Here is a 22,180-nt window from a genome sequence, read left to right as displayed (position 1 = left end):
AACAGTTACTGTAGAGATCATAAGCGCTCATTGGCATCAAACTGTGGCTTGTCTTGATTACAACCTTTGGTTTGTACCATCACAGGTCTTTAAGAGCAGAAAATACAAAGGTCAATTTGATATGACAACCAATCTCAAAGCTAAAATATAAAGATTAACCAAGACATCTATTTCTCAGGACGTCAGAGATATCAAGGAGCTCTGAAGTCCAAGAAACATATCTGAAAGGAAAACTCCTGATTAAAGAAGATCTTTGAGAAGCTGCTGAACTTGTGTTTATGAGTCCCAGAACTAAAGCAGTTGTTCAATTTAAAAGATTAAGTACTCTGCAGTTTTAAGTGTAAATGATAAAGTGCCTAAACACCTTTGTGTTCTTTTATGAAACCTTTTATTGAATATGGAATAAGATCAAGAACAATGAATTTGCATTTCAGCCCCGTCGGCAGCGAATCATTACATGCTAACTTCTGCGGGACGCTCCTTAAACAGAACATCATGCATTCGTCATCTCCTCAAACAAAGTCTGAGCATTTTCTCCTCCAAGACGGTCAGAAATGTATCAAATATTTAGGAGATATGAGGGACGCTGCTGTTTTTATGCTCTGTGTTTTTGATACTGGCTCAGCATCAAAAACAGAGCTGCGGTTTGATGTCAACAGAATAGAGCAGGATGTTTAGATAATGGAACATTAGTATTTAGGCGGGTCAAGTGTGTAATAAAGAGATATATATTACAGTATACAGTGAACACTACAAATGAAACCACTAGAGATGCACCGATGTATCGAGCACTGACATTTAAACTGATATTAAAAACAGATGGTGCATTAATAATTAATAAAGTACATCTATTGTGTTGGATAAGGTCTATAATTTGGTTCTTGAGCAGCAAATCAGCATATTAGAATGATTTCTGAAGAATCATGTGACACTGGAGTAATGATGCTGAATATACAGCTTTGATCACAGGAATAAATTACATTAAAAAAATAACCCTAGCCTAATCAAACTACATTTATCTACATATTTTTACATGGAAAACATCAAGATAAAATTAAATGGACAGTTTAAACCGAATTCACCAATTCTGACAACATTTCTGTTACTGAAATTCATTGTCACTTAAACTACATATCAATCCCAGGATTTATTCGTTTGTTTGAGTATTTTAGGTCAATCGTGGCTACTAATTGTTTTAGTTAAATAATGGTCACAATTTAAATAAATTAAAATAACAAACAAAACTAATTAATACATTTTATTTAATAAAACGTGGCCGGCGAAAAAATTAAGCAATCTTTTTTTTCTGAGTATCAGACGATATATGTGTTCAAATCAGAAAAAGTAAGAATCACTAGATGCCACTTAAATTAGGGCTGGGGCAATAAATCAATGCATTGTGAATTTAGTAGGCTAACTGTTCTGCATTGATTCTGATATTATCGGAAAGCATTGCGATTCTCTCTTGAATCGATTCTGAGCTTAGTTTTTAAAAGCAGATGGCAGATGCATTGCTTTAGAAACAGCCATACTGTGCTTGCTTCCAGTTCCTTACACACCACTAGAACATAAAATCATCATTCATAGAAAAAGTTGAAGAGAATTACAAGGGTGTTCATAGTGGGCTGTATTTACATTAAAGGGGTCATCGGATGCCCATTTTCCACAAGTTGCTATGATTCTTGATGGTCTTAATGAAAAATCTATTACATACTTTGGTTAAAATTTCTAAAAGGTAGTGTTTTTTTTACCCTGTCAAAATCTGCTCTGTTTTCAGCAAGCTGTTTTTTAGTCCATGTTGCTTTAAATGCTAATGACTCTGCTGACCCCGCCCCTCTCTTCCATGGGGTGACGAGCAGACTGAAAACTTCAGCCGTGAAACTGACTAACTAGCATGTTATTAGGAAAGGCGATAAGCAAAGATTCATAAAAAAAACCCTTATACTCACTTCTTCTGTAGATAAAGCTGGATCAGGAATGATTCGCGCGAACATAGACCTATTTATGCAGATCGGGATCAGCAGATTCACTTCAAAATGAAAGTAATGTTAATCCTCTGCGTCTTCAGCGGCTCAGATGTCGGGTTAAATGGCGACGGCTTTATTCAACAAAACATGGATTAATCGGAGACATCTTGTTTTCCCCTGCACCGGAGGTAAACAGCTCTCAGCTCACTCAGGGCGGGTCTAAGGTAAGACGGCCTTATCAATCAACTATCGTGGGAAGGGTCTGTACAGAACTACGTCATTCTGACAGGAATCTCAGAACAGCCTGATTTGAGAAAGGGGATTTTAAAACGGGTGGATTTTTATCATTATAGGATGGATTTGTACACACACTTCCAACACACATTTATGTTCAAACAACTTGAAGTGAATTTTGCATCCGATGACCCCTTTAATCTCATGTCATAAAAGCCAAGGTGCAAGTACATTTACGTTTTTTTCAACAGCCAAACGCACAAGGGCTCTTCTTTGTGAGCATTGGAGTGTGCAGTTAAAAACTAGACTAGAGCACCATCTGTTGTTAAAAACTAAGCTCAGAATAACTATAATCTCAGAATCGATCTATGAATTGTAACTCATCGATTTACTGTCCCAGGCCAATTAAAAATACTATAAATAATTTTCCCAAATCAAACTGACAGGGTCTTACCTCTCTACAGAAGCTGACGATGTTTTCCCACAATTCCTTGGCCTCTCCCTCATCCGTGCGCCTGCGGGCCTCCACATGCATGCTCTCCCGGCGTTTGAGCGGCTTCCCGATTTTGCGCTGATTGAGGTACTGCTGCGGGGTGTGACACGCCGCACAATGCTTCATCCTTACTTCGTTCAACAGCGTGCAGGCAGGACATGTCCACTGACAGGTGCTCTTTTCCTGCACCGACGGGGACGAGACAGAGGAAGAGGAGGTGGAAGTAAAGGCACGCGAGTGGGAGTGCGGTTGTTTCCGAGAACATGACGAGCAGTTGGACAGCTCGGAAAAACCGTGCAATTTGGACGATCCGCAGGCCGTGCAGTGGCCCGCGCCCGTTGGGTTGCGCAATGTACATTTGGAACACGCCCACGAGCTGAAGTCCGGACTGGACGGCGACGCCGGCGTAAATCGCACCGACTCGCCCAGAACATCGATGACGTCTGCGCATGAACCCGGCCGCGACCCTCGACATGCATCGCAACGTCCGGCGGATGACGAGGGAGGAGCTGTGGGGGCGGAGCATCCGGGGCACTTCCAAGAGGGTGGAGACGTGACTGGAGGGGAGGGGTTATTAGGCTCCTCCTCCTCCAGGACACTGAGGCGCTTGATTGGGTAGCTGTCGGATGGTGGGAGGGGCTTGGTTTTGGTAGGCGGGCAGGTTGAGGCTGATGTTGGTGAGGGGGCAGGGTTCGGAGGCCGTCCAGGGGGCGGGACTTCTCTTCGACTGCGAGGAACAGGGTTATTTTGAAGTGAGGACTGGGAAGGGGGCAGAAACGGGGTTTCGGAAGGTGCTTGAGGTGGAGAATCTTCAGTCAGATCAATGAGAAGCGGTGCGGATGCTCCCGCCGTTTGCGTGGGAAACCCCGCCACGGGTGTGCGCACTTCAGGGACCACTAGTGCTTCGGGAGGGATTTTTGGTAAGGAGAGTTTCCTCGGACCGCCGCATGCCGAGCACGATAACGCCACCGGAGTGTTTACTAAAGTACAGCGAGGACATGCCCAACCTGATGACCCCTCCCCTCCTAAAGACACCTCCCCATTAGGTTCGGCGCACCGAGATTCCCCATTGGCTACCTGACCTTTGGCTTCTGGGCTGGAGGCGGGCTCTACTGGAGTGGGCGGGGGCTGCTTGGGTGGGAGGGGTCCGTTGGGCATAACTGGAGCTGCTCCACACACAGAACACAAGCCTAATCCATGGTGATTGGTCAGAGTGCAGCGGGGGCAGGACCAGCGAGGTTCCTCTGCACTGCTGAGGCGCAAAATATGGTTTAAATCCGGCTTCTGCCGAGGGGCTTCACAAATAGAGCAGCGCAATGAGCCGCTGGAGTTAAGAAAGGTGCAGCGCCCACATGACCAATCAGAATTCCTCACAACTGTGGCCATCGAACCAGGAGAATGAGAGTGACTGAAAAAGAAAAAACAATTAAATACTGAATTAAAGTCCCAAGTACACTAAAGAGACCAGAACAAGTTCACTAAAGAGAAAGGGGGGAAAAACGCATAGGATTAAATACAGATAGACAGATAAGGAAGATTAATAAAACAATGCACAATGCATTATTAATAAGCCAATATATCAGACAGGTTGATTAATCAAATGAAATTGGGCCATTATGAGACATCGGTCATAAATAAAATAAATTTAATTGTTTTATGCCATGTCTGAGGCCATTTAATCACAAAAAAATCTGGTAAATTGGTAAACGAATAAACAATTTAAGGCAGACAAACAGGATAAAAATTGCAAAAAGATGAGATCTACATACGACTTTAAGGTGCATTTGAGGTGTATATATATATATATATATATATATATATATATATATATATATATATATATATATATATATATATAAATAAATAAATACACACATACATTAAAAATATCATTATATCATTATCAATGCATTTTTATATAAGAAATATAACATTAATAAGCTGAACAAATAGGTAAACATAATTTAAAATGGAGATAACGAAAACATTTTTTCAGTGCATGTGAGAAGTATGAAAAATATGCAACAAAATATTATAAAATAGCACAATATTTAATTTTTATATACTACTACTACTAATAATAATCCACCCTACTCACTAGATGTCATCCACTAAAAAAATTCAAATCAGTTGACCATTACTATCACTTATTAAATACCCTTACTCTAATTGAGAAATGACAGACTAAAGATCAACATTTGATTAATCAAAAGAGAAAATCCTAAAATAATAAGAAGAGCATGCAAACATGATATTTGGCAACTATGAAGACCCTTTCAAAACTGCTTTATATACTGTTGGTCTTTGGGTTGGTTCCCTGTAAGCGTGCTGAGACATTTGGCCCTGAGTCTCCAAAAACCATCGCATACACACAGTAAGACATTTGTACTGTGAGTCACAGTCATTAGCACTGGTCTAACAGAACTGGCCCTCATCCCACTCTTCACTGCACTGTGTGCGTATTATATGACAGACTCAGTAGTGATACTAACCGTCAGCTCAAGGAGGATCATGCTGATAAATAATGCAAAGAATCAAAGCTTGTGTGAGTGTCTGATCATATTGTGCATGTGCATTCTGCAGTGCATGATGGGTGTGTTCTGTGACCTGCTAACACTTCTGGAAAGCAGGGAATTATTAGCGGAAATAGTTTTTCCGAGTATACGATATAACAGCATTCCAAAAGCATAATGCTTTTGGCTTCGGGCTGATGAACATCATGTAAGAACAATGTTGAGTCGAATCCATTTAAAACAGTCACATTTGAGTCACATAAGGAAGATCGAAGCAATCTGGGACAGGTGGAAACGAGGAAAGGACACACAAGGTAAAAGAGAATTCACAGAACAATCCATTTTTATGAATTAATATGGACGTGTGCATTCATGCTTGATGTTGCTATCCATCAGCGCAGGTCTGTTTTTAAAAGTCAACTTAAAACCTTAAAAGTTTCTGCTACAAAATATTACTTATTTTGGCAAGAAAAAAAATAAAAAGTTTGTTTAAAACTCATTGATCTAATAATGGCGGGGCATGTTGTCACAATGGAACCAGCTTCTAAACATCTAGAAACACAGTTAACAAAGCAATGACGTGAAAATAAAAGTATAAAAAGGTAATACTAAAATATGAAACCACTGTTTCAGCCAATAAATATTGTAATTAATAAATTGCAATTGACAACTTGCTTCAACCTGATATACAAACCCGATTCCAAAAAAGTTGGGACACTGTACAAATTGTGAGTAAAAACAGAATGCAATGATGTGGAAGTTTCAAATTTCAATATTTTATTTAGAATACAACATAGATGACATATCAAATGTTTAAACTGAGAAAATTTATCATTTTAAGGGAAAAATAAGTTTATTTTAAATTTCATGGCATCAACACATCTCAAAAAAGTTGGGACAAGGCCATGTTTACCACTGTGTGGCATCCCCTCTTCTTTTTATAACAGTCTGCAAACGTCTGGGGGCTGAGGAGACAAGTTGCTCAAGTTTAGGAATAGGAATGTTGACCCACTCTTGTCTAATATAGGCTTCTAGTTGCTCAACTAGTTGCTCTTCTTTGTCGCATCTTCCTCATGATGCGCCAAATGCTTTCGATGGGTGAAAGATCTGGACTGCAGGCTGGCCATTTCAGTACCCGGATCCTCCTCCTACGCAGCCATAATGTTGTAATTGATGCAGTATGTGGTCTGGCATTGTCATGTTGGAAAATGCAAGGTCTTCCCTGAAAGAGACAACGTCTGGGTGGGAGCATATGTTGTTCTAGAACTTGGATATACCTTTCAGCATTGATGGTGCCTTTCCAGATGTGTAAGCTGCCCATGCCACACGCACTCATGCAACCCCATACCATCAGAGATGCAGGCTTCTGAACTGAGCGCTGATAACAACTTGGGTTGTCCTTGTCCTCTTTAGTCCGGATGACATGGTGTCCCAATTTTCCAAAAAGAACTTCAAATTTTGATTTGTCTGACCACAGAACAGTTTTCCACTTAGCCACAGTCCATTTTAAATAAGCCTTGGCCCAGAGAAAACGCCTGCGCTTCTGGATCATGTTTAGATATGGCTTCTTTTTTGACCTATAGAGTTTTAGCCGGCAACGGCGAATGGCACGGTGGATTGTGTTCACGGACAATGATTTCTGGAAGTATTCCTGAGCCCATGTTGTGATTTCCATTACAGTAGCATTCCTGTATGTGATGCAGTGCCGTCTAAGGGCCCGAAGATCACGGGCATCCAGTATGGTTTTCCGGCCTTGACCCTTACGCACAGAGATTGTTCCAGATTCTCTGAATCTTTGGATGATATTATGCACTGTAGATGATGATAACTTCAAACTCTTTTCAAATTTTCTCTGAGAAACTCCTTTCTGATATTGCTCCACTATTTTTCGCTGCAGCATTGGGGGAATTGGTGATCCTCTTGCCATCTTGACTTCTGAGAGACACTGCCACTCTGAGAGGCTCCTTTTATACCCAATCATGTTGCCAATTGACCTAATAAGTTGCAAATTGGTCCTCCAGCTGTTCCTTATATGTACATTTAACTTTTCCGGCCTCTTATTGCTACCTGTCCCAACATTTTTGGAATGTGTAGCTCTCATGAAATCCAAAATGAGCCAATATTTGGCATGACATTTCAAAATGTCTCACATTCAACATGTCATCTATATTCTATTGTGAATAAAATATAAGTTTATGAGATTTGTAAATTATTGCATCCCTTTTTTATTCGTAATTTGTACAGTGTCCCAACTTTTTTGGAATCGGGTTTGTACATTAAAGCATATTTCCCAACAAACCAATAAAAATGATGATCCTGGCATTTTAGTTTACAAGACAGACTTTTGAAAGCAACATATTAAACAACAGTATGTGTGTGTGTTTGAGAGAGCCACATGGGGAGAGTTTATTCTTAATTGTGATTGGCTGAGGTGATAGGAGCTTGTTGCTATGGGAATAAATCCTCAGTAAAGCCTCAGAGGGCAGAGACTCACTTTCTCCTGATAAAACACTCAGGAAACATCCTGATAACGATCAGACAATAGAGACGTACAGCTGGGTTCATGGACGACATGTCACACTGGGACATCCTACAGCACTCATGTCTCAAAGTGTCAAAGGTCAAGACAAAGGTGAAGTGTGTGGTTTTGAAGAAACTGAAGAAAAGTAGAAGGAAATCTAAAACCTATAATATAAATGTAAATAATTAAAATAAAAAATGATATTATATCAGGTAAATAGGCAAAAATCAGGTAAATTGGTCATTCAAAAATAGGTAAATAAACAAATTAATAGGATAAAAAAAAACTATACATAATTTACAAACAGAAAAAAAATCTAGACATCTATACAATTCTTGGCTAAAATATATTAGTTATGTATTAGTTTAAACAATTTAATTTAAAATAGATCATATTTGAACTAATAAAGCATATAATTTTGTATGTGTATATATATATATACACACACACAATTTTTAAACATAATAATATTAAATAAATAACTATAGAATTCATAATGTTTCACTGTTCATTGCAAAACGGTAAAAACTGTATTTCAACATGGCACTACACTCTTATTAGACAAAAAAAAGAAATGCTTATGAAAGCACTGTGACTAAAACTATCAAATATGAAGAAATATATACATTAAAAGTCGAATTGGCTAATCCACTAGCTGGATGTTGGGCACTAGTTGACCTTCATGACCACATGGATTTGTAAATAGAGTCTGAACACACAGAAGCAGCTTACACTTTGACACGGATGGAAAGGCATTACATATAGTGTTTCTGGATCTGCCTGGATTCTGTTAACACGAGAAATCCTTTAAAAAAAATAACACATGGACATGTGGAGTTCTTGCACTGCTCAATCCTTATAAAAAAAATATGATGGAATTGTTTTAGCAGTAAGAATAATTCATACACGCCTCGTCCTGCACCATATGACTCTGAGAGCTGAGAGCTTGTTTCTTCTGAAACTGTTGTTTGATCGCGGCTGCCCCGTCGAGTCTGTCTGTGGCGTGTCAGTTCTTAAAAAGGTCGGTGACAGCCGTTTGTTTTACTCCCTGAACTTTTGGAAATGACAGCCGCATACAGCAGATGGTGCTATGAAAAAAAACGCCTGACAGCTGAACTGCTGTCTTTACATCGTATGCTCGGATGGATCGGTTAACTCGGTTAAATATTGTACACTAGCTTTTTTATTTCTGTCCCTTAAGTTCACTTACTATCACAGCCAAGGTTTCTTGTGGTAATTTGATACTTTGAGCTTTTTCCACCCTCTCTCTGAACCTTAACATTAAACAGGCCATTTCACTATTGCGCAATGAAGACTTCTTTATGCAAATTACTTCAGTTGTGATTGGCTAATTTCAATGTACCAGCATAGTTTACCCAAAAATTTTATTTTGTCATAATTTAAATCACACTTGTGTACTCCCAAAAGCATTTTAGCACACACATGTGTGTGTGTGTATTTGTATAAATAAGTTCTACACACACACACACACACACATATAGTATTACATATACTATTTTATTAGAATTGTATTATGAATATATAAATATAATATTTAAATATATTTATATCTTTCTCAAAACTCCATATATCCATATGTATGAGGAAAAGACCTTTGTAAGTAATTTTTAATGACTGCATATTAAAATGTCTCCTCAGTCTTCACTTCCTGTATATTTAAATATGGCAACAAGATGGTAATGACAAGACATCAAGAAACAATGATGTTTGATGATTGGATAAGAAACTTTGTCTTGAGGCACTTTTTTATTACAAATTGCCATTTTTGATGCTCAGAAATACTCCTTCCCATTCACTTTAAATGCATGCAAAAACAATCTACTGAACATTTGCTATTGTGATTCACAGAAAATGAAAGCCTCACAGATTTGGATGAGAAAATGACCAAATTTTCCTTTTTTGAATGAGCTATCACTTTAAATGAACATCAGCGTACATGCTGATGATTCAACTCCACCACACCTGCCTCAACATGTAACGCAAACATGATTAACATCTGTGAAACAGAGACGAACGTCAAAGATGTGTGTTATCAACACGCACACACACAGAGGGGTTCACGGGGTGCCCCTGGCAAACAGTGTTAAAGGGAAAATCCTGTAGTAAAAAGATGCCTTCAGTCAGAGTGGCTGCAGTACCATCTGCTAAAACCAGACCATCTGCTTATCACACACACACACACACACACACACATTCAGAATCTGTCCAAGACATTTCAGCTATACACTGTATTGACACACACTCCATTAAACATGATCTTACTGCACTACATACACTAGTGTTTTATTTGTAATGTTTTTAAAAGAAGTCTCTTCTGCTCAGCAAGGCTGCATTTATTTGATCAAAAATACAGTAAAATTGTGAAATATTATTACAATTTAAAATAGCTGCTTTCTAAAGTAATATATTTTAATAAATAATTTATTCCTGTGATCAAAATTTAATTTTCAGCATCGTTACTCCAGTCTTCAGTGTCACATGATCATTCAGAAATCATTCTACTATGCAGATCTGCTGCTCAAGAAACATTTCTGATTATCAATGTTGAAACCAGCTGTGCTGCTTCATATTTTGAAGTAGTAATATTATATAGTTTTATAATATTAATAGTAATATTTTGTAACATTGTAAATGTCCCTACCGTCACTTTTGATCAATTTAATGAGTCCTTGCCAAATAAAAGTATTAATTTCTTTCAAAAAAAAAAAAAAAAACTTTTGGATGGTAGTTAAAAATGAAACTCCTTATTAAACTCGAAATTGCATTCTCAACTCATTTTACACATTTCCAAATGAAATCTAGGATGGAATTTGATCTTGTTTATCAAGAAATTATTGAACAGTGGGTGAAGATTTCCTTCAGAATAACATGCACAGATGAAACTTTCACAAAACCACCAGGACTGAGCATTCAAAATATATTTAGATTTATGTAGTTGAATTACATTTCCATGCATTTGGACTACACAGTTTGAACATAAACACGCTAATAAACTTAATGTGATGCATATTTGTCAGCGATACATGAAATAGCACTAATAAACTAAATGTGTTTTAAAATACACAGTAACCAACTTTATATATTTATCATTAATAAGTCCAATTTGTTTAATTGGATATTGCTTGTTGCATATTTTAACCATGTTCATACTTTTTAACTGAATAAATGTTAATCGTTTTCACAATTCAATTTGAATAAATGTATTTCGATTGAAATAAATTCAAACTATGCCAGTGAGATGTTTCACTGATGCATGACTGACAAATATTTATCAGACTAGGTTTATTAGTTATATTAAAACTGTGTGATCCAAGTGCATGCACTTCAAGTACATGAATCATAAATTTAAGCCTAAATATTTGTTCGAGCGTTTAAATAGTCAATCTGACATCATGTTGACCTTAAATCCCCTGATGAGGCAATGCTGGCGCATGCACGAGTTTACCTGCGCTCTCTATGTGGGATAGGCTGCTGTTGCTGCTGCTGGCGTGTGATGAAAGTGGTTCCCCACACCGGACTGCTGTGGCTGGTCCTGAGCCAGCCCATCGGAGCGGCCGGCGGGAACGGAGCCGTGCTGAACCCGTGATCTGATTCCCTGTCCGTGGTCAGAGACGACGCAGAACTCCCCATTGCCACAAGCAACTTAGAAACGCACACGCTGCGTCCTTCTGTTTGTCTTTCATGCACATAAATACAGTCAAACGCAAAGGTCAGCGGTTCTCAAGGGTCAGACATCTCCTCTATTCTGCCAGAGATCAACATCAGGAAGTGGCCAACAGGTAGTGGCTGTGATTGACAGCACTCATGCACACACGTGAGTCTATAAATGACCCACGGGTGCCGTTTCCCCCAAAGGTCTGCGAGGGCCGTGGGCCCTTCAGTCTCTCTAAGCCTCAGGTGGCGTTTAACCTGCCGTAACCTCACCTGAGAGGAAGGACGACACTTCGGGGATGGCGGTACAACACATTACTGAAGCACTAGAGACAAAAACACTCCGTTTAGGGCTTTAAAAGAGGAAGTTTGACGCTGCGAGAAAGTTTCCAGTCTCCATTCCCGTCTTGTTTTTCTATGTGTCTGGTTGAGTCACAGCGCAGTCCCTCTAATCATGTTCACTGCCTGTCTCTCTCTCTCGCTCTCTGTCTGTCTGTGGCTCATCTTTCCGCAGCTGTCACCAGGATTACAATGCGTCACATTTCATCCAGCCTGCAGAAGCAAATATTCCTTTCATCGCAAACAAACATCAGCGTCCAGAGAACAAGCATATCAATCTGTGTGCGTCTACACATGCCAAAGAGTGCATGTATGTGTGCATGCATTTAATCAGCAATGCATGCGAAGAGCAATTTTAAAAACACGGTATAGTACAACCTGTTAAAAAAAACTGACTTCTAATGACAATTCAGGAGGTTTTAACTAGTAAAAACATTATAAACAGGCCTAATTAAAATTAAAAAAAATATTTTTTTAAATATATTTTTATTTAAATGTTTTTTAATTACATTTAAAAATTGTAAGGTATTTTTACTGATACCGATAACCAATATTACTTTATGGCAAATATGACTGATATGATTCTATATGGGTTTGCATGCTTAAAAAAAATTAGCTTAACATTTTATATTTACGATCAGGCACTAAAACCATTTTAACGCACCTAAAAAAAGATGGATAACTTTATAAACATGGCACAAAAAAATTTAGCATCTAATTCTGACCCATTTTATATCATTTAAAAATAATAATTAAAAAATACGAGTATTAAGTTTAGCCACCAGTATTCCGTGCATACTTAGTAAGCATTGAAAAACTAATCAGTCAGATATTAAAACGACATAACATATGGATGCATGCATGCGTGTAAACCCCTGTATAAGTATCAGTGCGTATGCGACAGCGCATACATGTATGCATGCATGTGTGTGTCTCCAGCATCAGTGGACTCAGATGACACAGAGAGGGTTTCTGACCCAGCGGAGGCCCTCAGCGGGTCAGGCTGCAGGTGCTGCAGTGAATCTCGTCCTGCTTGTACAGATCCAGCTGCTCATCTCATCGGAGTCGCATCTGAAGCTCATGCAGATGTTCATAATGTGACAGCGACGGCTGTGAAGGTTCTCATCTGTCTCTCCAGGCACCTGAGTATCAAGTTTGACACTCAGATCGTGACTATGAATATTTTACGGCGCAGAGAGGCTCGGGTGAGGTGCAGTGGTCTTGGGCCCGGTGAGGACATGAGCGCTCCGGTTCCGCCGGTCCTCCGGTCCGTTGTGGGTCTCAGCTGCGGTCGAGCGTCAAAAGCATCGGGATGGATGATGCAGACAGATCGCTGCGCCTGAAATGCTGCCGTCCAGATGTGCGGTGCGGTTCGGTCCCGCTTGGTTCCGTTTGCCGGGTTCGGTCACTTATGATTCGGCTGGAGCGGATGATGATGATGATGATGATGCCGCGCACCGCATAAACACACACAACAGCCAAACTGCAGCGGTGTTTTCATGCATCTCCTCACGGGACTCATGATGACAGCATGCGTGTGTCTAAAGCGCAGTTTGATGTGCATGCATATGCTGCGGTTATTTATTTGATTCGCTTCTAAATTCAGCCTGTTTCTCTCCAGGACGCGCAGATGCGCGAGGATTACGGCGAGTCAGCAGGGCGCATGCGCAGATTCGACGCTCAGCCTCTGCTACAGGACTCGGATTCTCTCGTTTTTCTCATGCATAAATATACACTAATAATCTAGAGACTACAGTGGGTGAAACTCACAAAGCCAGTCAAGAGCACACCTGGGTCATTTTTCATCTCAAAATCATAAGAAGAAATCAGTTATTCTTTTAAAAATATAAACTATTTCTGAATTATAACAAAATGTTTTTGACATTTAACATGCATTTCCATTAAAAATGTCTTGGAAAAAGACCTAATGAATTAATAAATTAATTCTGAAGGTTTAATGAGCTGTGGTGAGCATATTTGGATGTGAACATCAGTTGTGTGTCTTGCGCTTGCCTTGTACATTGTAAAGCTACTCATTTCTTATATATTTTGAGAGATAATGGAGATTTAGTGCATCTAGTTTAGCGCATTATTAAATGAGAAGACATAAAACGTAATGCTAACTGCACTGTAATATGTACAGTATGCACAAAACATTTTTCAGCAAGAAGTGTTCCTGTCATTGTTACTCATTACATAAAAAATATTCTTAATGCAAACTTCAGAAACTGGGGCTGTGATCATTGACATAAGTATTAGCAATGCCTTATTAGCAACATCATCAAGGTGAATTTGAGAAGTAGGCCAAATATGTGCTCAGAGAGTTTGTTGGTTAATTAGGTGTGTTCAATACATTTTTTTTGTGTAAGTCTTTCACAGGAAGTTCTACGGAAATTATGTTATTGCACTTTCGCAATAACTCAACTCATAAAACCAGTCTGACAAGATGTTACGCACACGCATACAACACGGCTACAGATTCTTGTGGTGTGAGAGAGCCAATGTGTGAAACAACTTACCGAAACCACAACAGACTCCATTATGGACCGTGTTAACAAAGACAAAACATGCATACAATATTTAAGGCATGTGACACTGATGACTGCAGATTCAGGAGAAAATGTGTCACTGCTGAAACACACACACCTTCTCAATGAGCTTAACAGACTACTACTGAGCTAATACTTAAACTAAGAGATTTTATTTTAGAGTTCTAAAACTTTATTTGAGCATTTGCTGCCTAGGTTAGCTAATTAACTACACACACACACACACACACAGTAACTAACACCTGTTACTCTGTATATTCAGAGCCAACTGATCCAAGAGTGACAGACAGATTGCTGAATACACAAAGACAGACAATCTACTAAAACTATGCTTCATTATTCTTACTAATGAAAACTGAACATGATCTGATAAAAAAAAAAAAAAAAACAGAACTGAGAACACAGAGAAAGATATTCAGTCTGAATGAGGAATTGATGATGATTGATCAGTATGGTTATATTATTCATAAACATGAGCATCTTTTAAGTGATTCATATAACAGACTCATACACATACACACTAAATTCAGCTCAACAGTTAGATTATTAAAATACCAAATTTCAGCTTCTGAAGGAAATTTCCTCATTTCAGAATTCACTTCCTAGTTTAGAAACATCAATAAACCAGCACCAGTAAAGCAGAGCCTAAACCAGCACTTAACCCCTGACCAAACCAGAGAAACTATTACAAAAGCAGCGTTCGAGTTTAGAACGAGCGGTTCTTTCAGTGTTACATTGTATCTCTTCGCCAAGGAAGTTGAAAAGAAACGATACAATGTAACATTTGATGCGAGTGTCGCTAAAGCAATTAAAGAAACAGAAACCGCCAAAACACCGCTTGTGGAAATACACATACAACAAATTATGATCTATTTAATCTGCGTTTAAAAAAAGTGATCTTACTTGTGAAGCACAGGGAGACCTTTGGATGGACCGGTGATCTTCTCTTCCTTGATTTGCCCGTTTAACTTGTCCGAAACGATTCATTTCGATTCATATAAACGCGTCTTCGCTCCCCACGAGCTCTTTTTTCCTCCGATCCATGCTCGTTTGAGGATGAGCTGATGTGTGATCTTGCTGGTTTGATCTACAGCTTTAATCTCGCAGGGTTCCTCATGCTCCACTGTGGAAATAATCACAAGAATCAGATCGGCGCGCATTCACCGTAAACCCGCGCCGGGACCCCGCGCTGCGCTGCTCAGAATGCGTAACTCTCGTTCCGAATGTGCATTTCTCAAACTCGTTTCCCAAAATGCCTTGTGTGTATTGGAGAAAGAGGTAAATTCTCATTGGACCGCAAATGTTGTCGGCCTGCAACTGTTTCCTAGGAGATGCACGGGATTTGTCCTACAGGGGGCGCTTTACGGCCCAAAAACCTGAATCCGCATTGAGCCGCGTTCAAATCCCACGACGGGTTTTAGTTATTGAAAATAATTGTTTATTGAAAACCCCATATTTTTTAATTCACAATTTACAAAGATTCATATTTTAAATTTAAATCGCAATCTACCTCTACAGTGTTTATAAAATTATATATTTTTTTTAAATCCTCAATCAGCCAACACAATTAACGGTGATTGGTCCATCCTCACTAGCGTTGAGAAAAGTAACAGGCATCATGTGACATGCCTTCCACCGCATCTGCGTCTTAACAATATTTTACACAAGAATAATGACAGTAAGGTATTTTAGTGATCGTTGAATTGAAAATAAACAGTGAAAAGTTAACACAGGATAACAGGATATCGTACTATAATAATTAGAGATTAGACGCTTTATTTTCTACAGCCTTTCTATCTCTTTCTGTGAGAGAGAAACTCTGTGGTTAAATCGAGTCGGTTTTCTCAACAAACTGAACTAAAACCGAAACTGAGCCTGTGGTAAATTACATAAGGATGATACGAAATATATCTAAATATATTAATGTGGAGATATCAATGTTATCATTACTTTATTCTAATCATAAATGTGACCGTTTGAAAATTTAACAATTTGGGGAAATATTTACTGTGAAACTCACAGGTCGCCTGTTGGTGATTAATAATTCACATGCACATTATATTTTCAATGTAACAAGCAAAGCGGTGACTTGAGGAGCCACTGTTATTTTGAGGGTGAATAGCGCCGTCTAGCGGAAGAACTAGAGTATTATTAAACAGACTGTGATGGAACATGATTAAAACATTCCAAGTGTTCCATCTAGTGGTTAAAAGAAGTTCTGACAAAATAATTTTCTTACCCTATTTGTGACCCTGGACCACAAAACCAGTCTTAAGTGTCCATTTTTAAAAAGCTGAATAAATAATCTTTCCATTGATGTATGGTTTGTTATGATAGGACAATATTTGTCTGAGATACAACTATTTGAAAATCTGGAACCTGAGGGTGCAAAAAAATCTAAATATTGAGAAAATCACCTTTAAAGTTATCTAAATTAAGTTCTTAGCCATGCATATTACTAATCAAAATGAAGTTTTAATACGGTAGGAAATTTACTAAATATCTTCATGAAACATGATCTTTACTTAATATCCTAATGATTTTTGGCATTAAAGAAAAATCTATAATTTTGACCCGTACAGTGTATTTTTGGCTATTGCTATAAATATACCCCAGCGACTTAAGACTGCTTTTGTGCTCCAGGGTCACATTTATGGTTTCAAGCAGTTCTTATTAGAGCAAGCATACATAATTGATTATAAACATATTTTAAGGCTCATTTGCAAGTTTAAAAAAAGAAGATAAAACACATAATGGATTAAATATATAGTTTAGAGAGAGGCAGAAAACGTTAAAAGTCTTTAGTTCAAATAAGTTTGATTATATTAGAATTCACATATCTTTCATTTTAAATGGTCGGCCGGAGAATAACATAATTCAGAAGCATGTGTTGCAGTGATCCTTCAAAGCTCTGGTAGCAGGACTTTGCACTAATCTGGCAGCCAGTTGCATAAACATAGTCACTGTGTGTTAAGAACTAGACTAATTAGCAGTTAAATCACTCTTACATTTCAGATTCAAATTAGAGCATTTTTATGTAACTGATTTTCAAAAAGTTCAGTCTTGCAGAAAAAAATAGTATGACTAAGTTTTCAGACTAGTATGCAACTGTATGCAAACTTCCCAGTTTTAGTGGCATTTGCCATATATTCACAACCAAAACATCTGTTCTTATAGCAGCATGTGAACAGATTTAATCCCAGTAATTCTGTCACCCACTGTATTTGTGCTTGTATATCACATGCTTCAGGAAATATTACATGTGCCAGGATTTCTCTAGTTTGGGTTTGTCCCTCCAGCATTTTTGGTTTGTTTCTTATTTTGGGTTTCTATCCCATTTTCCCCCGTAAGAAAAATATAAATAATAGTATTTATATAAGTATATTTTGAACTTTAAAAATCACATTTTGAATTTACCATTAATCTGTCCCATGCCGTTTTAAAGAATATTTCATAGATAAAATATATAGAATATATGTTTGTTTGTTTGATGACAAATAACTTGATAAAGTCTACTTTTCAAGAATTCTATAAGTGCTTTTAAGTGAATAATTAGCCATATTTCAAGGACCTGTCATTAAATGATAATAGTTAAAACCCTCCCTTAATTTGGATGAATGTGTTCTGTTGTTATGAACCAAAACTCGTTTGAACGTGTCACATCTAATTAAAATGAGCCGAGACATGACAAAAATGTAATTTTCATCTCGGGAGGAGCAACAGAAACGCGGACAGATGCGTGAATGAGACACACATGGCTTGAGTTTTAAATCCCACTGAAATATATTAAACAGCTGGAACAGCAGGAAACGTGCCAATGAGCACACGGTGGGCGGGGCTTAATGGACCAGGCTTGATCCTTATTGGTCAGATACGATCGGTCTATTAAATAATCATTTCCAATGTGTGTTTTCTATTTAATTAAAGTCTGTATTATTATCAAGACTGATATAATAACACATAAACACTAGTACAGAATATATTAAACATAGCATGTCATTGCGGAATATAAGAAACATTTCATAGTAAAAATACATTTAAGGCACTTCTTTGTTTTTGTAAATTAAAATAATGTATTTCATAATAAGAGCTGATGACGTCGTCACGTGATACCTGTTACTTTTCTCAAAATGCGCTAGATTTTAAAATCTTCATTTATATATAATATGTGATTTTTTAAAAATAATAATATTTAAACGAATGCACTTTTAAGTGTCATGGTGGACGAGCGGCCGCGCGCCCCCTACAGGAAGAACGGGTTGTTTCACAAAGGAAGCGGTTATTATTAGTAACATTTGATGCCCAAAATGTAGCCTCAGTAGGGTTAGGTTTAGAGATACAGGCAACAAGTGAGTGTACAATTATATCTCAGCGAGAGCGGTGCTTTGTGTTTTCATCGATGAAATCAGAAGAGACTCAAGAGAGATGAGAGGAAAATCAGACCTGAGACTCTGGAGGAGCTGAAAACTGTTTGAGAAACTCGGCGACTTCTTTGTGTTGAAGGTACGCGTGTGTTCATCAGACATTCATTTGACTTGTGTTTGTTGTTCTCGACGGTGAGTTTTGTGTTATCGAGCTGAAGCTGGTTTGGTTTGTTTCGCGCGCTCAGGTTCAGCGGTTGTCATGGAGATCTGATGTCGCTTTGAGTTCACATTTACAGACACTAATACAAATTCAGTTCATTTGTGAAGAGACCTCATTTTTTAACAATTTTGAGGATTTTGACTTTTTTTTTTGGCAGTTGTGAAGGATTTGGTGTGTTTATGTCAGTAAGTATGTGTTTGTGAGAGCATGTGATGTGTCCTGTGTGTATATATATATATATATATATATATATATATATATATATATATATATATATATATATATATATATATATATAATATTCAGTTTCAGTGTGTAGTCATAATCTATAAAGGTCAATGAATGACAAATAGGGATATCTAAGATGAGGAGGAATAATTGTAAAAAATCTATTTTTATTCATGTTTCATTTATAAATATATATTTTTTTATGAATGTATAATATGTAGGTTTGTTATATATTTTTTGATTAAATGAGTGATTCTGAAGTATTTTCATTGCATGTTGAAACGTGACTGAATTAATGTGAATTATTATTATTATAAGTATTTTATATCATGCATATCAATCACAAATTTTAATGAATTTTCTTGTTACTCCATTTGACTTGAACCAAATGTGCCTTTTCATAAAAGGCCAAATTATGCTTTCTTTCTTTCTTTCTTTGTTTAATGAACTCTCTCTGTTGTCAAGATCATATTTCATGATTTTCTTGTCACATGACATCAAAATGGCTTCCTTAATGTTGACGATATCACACAATAAACCTAATTCGGGTAAAAGTTTTATTTATTTTTTATTTCAATCAAAATAGCTTCTTAGTGCTTACTTAAATTTGTAAAAAAATTATATAATTATATATTTTTTTAAATAATTCCCAAGTAATACCAACATTGGTTTTCAAGATTTTCAGCTTTCAATAAGGCGATTTTTCTTTTGCAATCCTCAGACGGTGCATAAAACTTAGACATTTTAATTTTAAACCGTATGAAACCCTATTTTTAGTTCAGACACTGAAAACATGTTCATCATATTCAATACATTTTATTCTTGGTGGTGCACTGCATTTTCTATGTCTTTATTATATTTATTGTATTGTAACTCAGTCAGGACAAAAACAAATGTAGTTGACTTACTAGATCTAGACAATAAAATGGGCGTCATGTCATTGAACCGCATGGAAAAACAACAGTTCATAGAAGCCAGAAATCATAAAAGTCTATGATGTTCCAATTTATAAAAAGTTAACATTGAGTGTGTGTGTGTGTGTGTGTGTTTGGAATCGCAGGTTGCGAGTGTGAGGAAGTCTGATGGTAAGGTGTGTCCTGTATACAGCAGGGTCAGGAAAAGGATGCTTACACACACACACACACACACACACACACACACTATTATATGCCCATAGTGGCTAAAGGAAAGGGCCTCTATTGTTGCTTGTGAGTTTAACAGATGGATCCCAAAGTGTGTGTGTTTTTGAGTGGGAGACATTTGGATTGAGATGCATTTGTCCAGTTCCACAGGAAATGAGCTGCTATGAAGTGTGTCATTTCCCCCATTCATTCTGTTCAGCTAGTGAATCATTACATGGATGGTGAAGTGGACTCTTTTATTTCCCGCTGACATTCAGAGAAGTGAGTCAGAGGCGCGGTGAAGGTGAGCGTTTAGGGAGGTTGTGATGAGTTGTGAGGTGGGTGACTCACAGAATTACATTATCCAGTAAATATCAGCGGAAGGTAAACGCGGTTGATGGTTTGATTGAGAAATTTGTAAAGCATATGATGATGAAGTTGCAGTCATGCCGGGGGCTTCTGTGCACGTCGAGCTGCGACTCTGTTTGAACTTGTAGAGACGCTGGTGGCTTCTGTAGGGATAAGTTAAACACACACACAATGATGCAACATCCAGGATGTGAGATTTCCTACCAGAGAAGCATGCATGATAGTACTTAGCTGTTTCCTATGGAAGCCTGTTTCTGACACAGGATAAAAAATAAAAAGGTAATTGTGACTTTTTATGTCTCATAGTTCAGACTTTTTTCAGATTTGTGAGACTGTGTGAGGCTTTGTCTGTCACTATTCAGACTTTTTTCTTGCAATTGCAAATTTACATCTTAATTCTGAGATTGTTTCTTACATTTCTTCAACGTTTTCTTACAGTTTACACCTTGCAATTGATGTTTTCACAATAAAAAAGTAATTGCAATTTTTTCATCACACAATTCTGACTTTTTTCTCTTAATTTCAAGTTTATAGTTCTTATCTCTTGATTTTTTTACTCTGAATTTGTAGTTTACATCTCAGTTGTTTCTTTGTAATAAGAATGGCGATTGTGACTTTTTATCTCATACTTAAGCCGTTTTTTTCCCTTGCAAGACGTAAACTCAGAATTCTGACTTTCTTGCAATTGAGTTTATATTTTGCATTAGAAATTATGATTTTTTTTTCCTTTCTCGCAATTCTGACTTTTTTCTCAGAGTTGAGGGTTTACATATTGAACTTCTGAGATTATATCTTAAATTCTGACTTTTTTCTCTGAATTTCAATTTAATTTCACCAATTTTTAATGTTGTTAAAACTCTGAATTCATAGTTAACGTAAATGCAATAAGGTTTTGCGAAAAGGTAATTGCAACTTTTTATCTCACAATTCAGATTTTTTTGCTTGCAAAAAAATTCTTGAAATCTTAATTATATCTCGCAATTGTATATTCACAATAAAAAACATAGGCCTAATTGCGATCTTTTGAATCCCACAATTCTGACTTTTTCTCTATGAATTGCAAGTTTATATCTCTCAAATCTGCATTTATATCTCACAATTTTGAGTTTTTATCTTGCAAATAATTTTTTTTTCTCTGAATTCTTAGTTTCCATTTTGCAATTGTTTTTTCCACAATAAAAAAGGTCATTTCCACTTTTTGTCTCACAAGTTTTTTTTTCTGAGAATTGCACGTTTATATATCTTGCAATTCTGCATATATATATTTCACAATTCTGAATTTATATCTTGCAATTCAGAAATGTCTTCTCAGAATTTGTAAGAAAAAATGATAATTTGTGAGATAGAAACTCAGAATTGTAAGGAAAAATGTCCAGATTGTGAGATAAAAAAGTTGTAATTATGTTTTGTCTTTTTTTTTTTTTTTTTTTTTTTTTAGTAAGCAAGTTTCTGTAGTTTCCTGCACTAAAGGTTTGTGTGTTTAAATTCATCATCTTTCCCAGATGAGACTCTCCACTTTTTCCTATCCAGTGTAATCAGAATTGTTCCTGATTATCAGCAGAGTTGTGTTTTTCAGGTTGATTAGATTGG

General features: G+C 37.3%; 1 protein-coding gene and 2 gene segments (V, D, J or C); 1 reads left to right on the top strand and 2 right to left on the bottom strand.

The window, feature by feature from the left end:
* The window catches only part of LOC306864822 (calpain-15-like), a 32,039-nt gene extending 16,723 nt beyond the window's left edge, over positions 1 to 15,316 (bottom strand). The window contains exons 1-2 of the mRNA XM_079409078.1: positions 15,192 to 15,316; positions 2,656 to 4,102 (exon numbers count right to left, since the gene is read on the bottom strand). Of these exons, the coding sequence (XP_079265204.1) occupies positions 2,656 to 4,080 (1,425 nt within the window). The 5' untranslated portion in view covers positions 4,081 to 4,102; positions 15,192 to 15,316. The remainder of the gene's footprint in view (positions 1 to 2,655; positions 4,103 to 15,191) is intronic.
* LOC306864845 (Ig kappa chain V-III region MOPC 63-like) overlaps positions 1 to 22,180 on the bottom strand; it is a 684,433-nt gene that overhangs the window by 286,243 nt on the left and 376,010 nt on the right.
* LOC306864846 (Ig kappa chain V region K29-213-like) overlaps positions 1 to 22,180 on the top strand; it is a 764,502-nt gene that overhangs the window by 368,275 nt on the left and 374,047 nt on the right.

The sequence above is a fragment of the Barbus barbus genome (genome assembly GCF_936440315.1).
Source record: "Barbus barbus genome assembly, chromosome: 46".
In the NCBI taxonomy this organism is placed as follows: domain Eukaryota; kingdom Metazoa; phylum Chordata; class Actinopteri; order Cypriniformes; family Cyprinidae; genus Barbus; species Barbus barbus.
The sequence above is the reverse complement of the archived record's forward strand: the minus strand, read 5'-3'. Positions and strand labels throughout refer to the sequence as shown.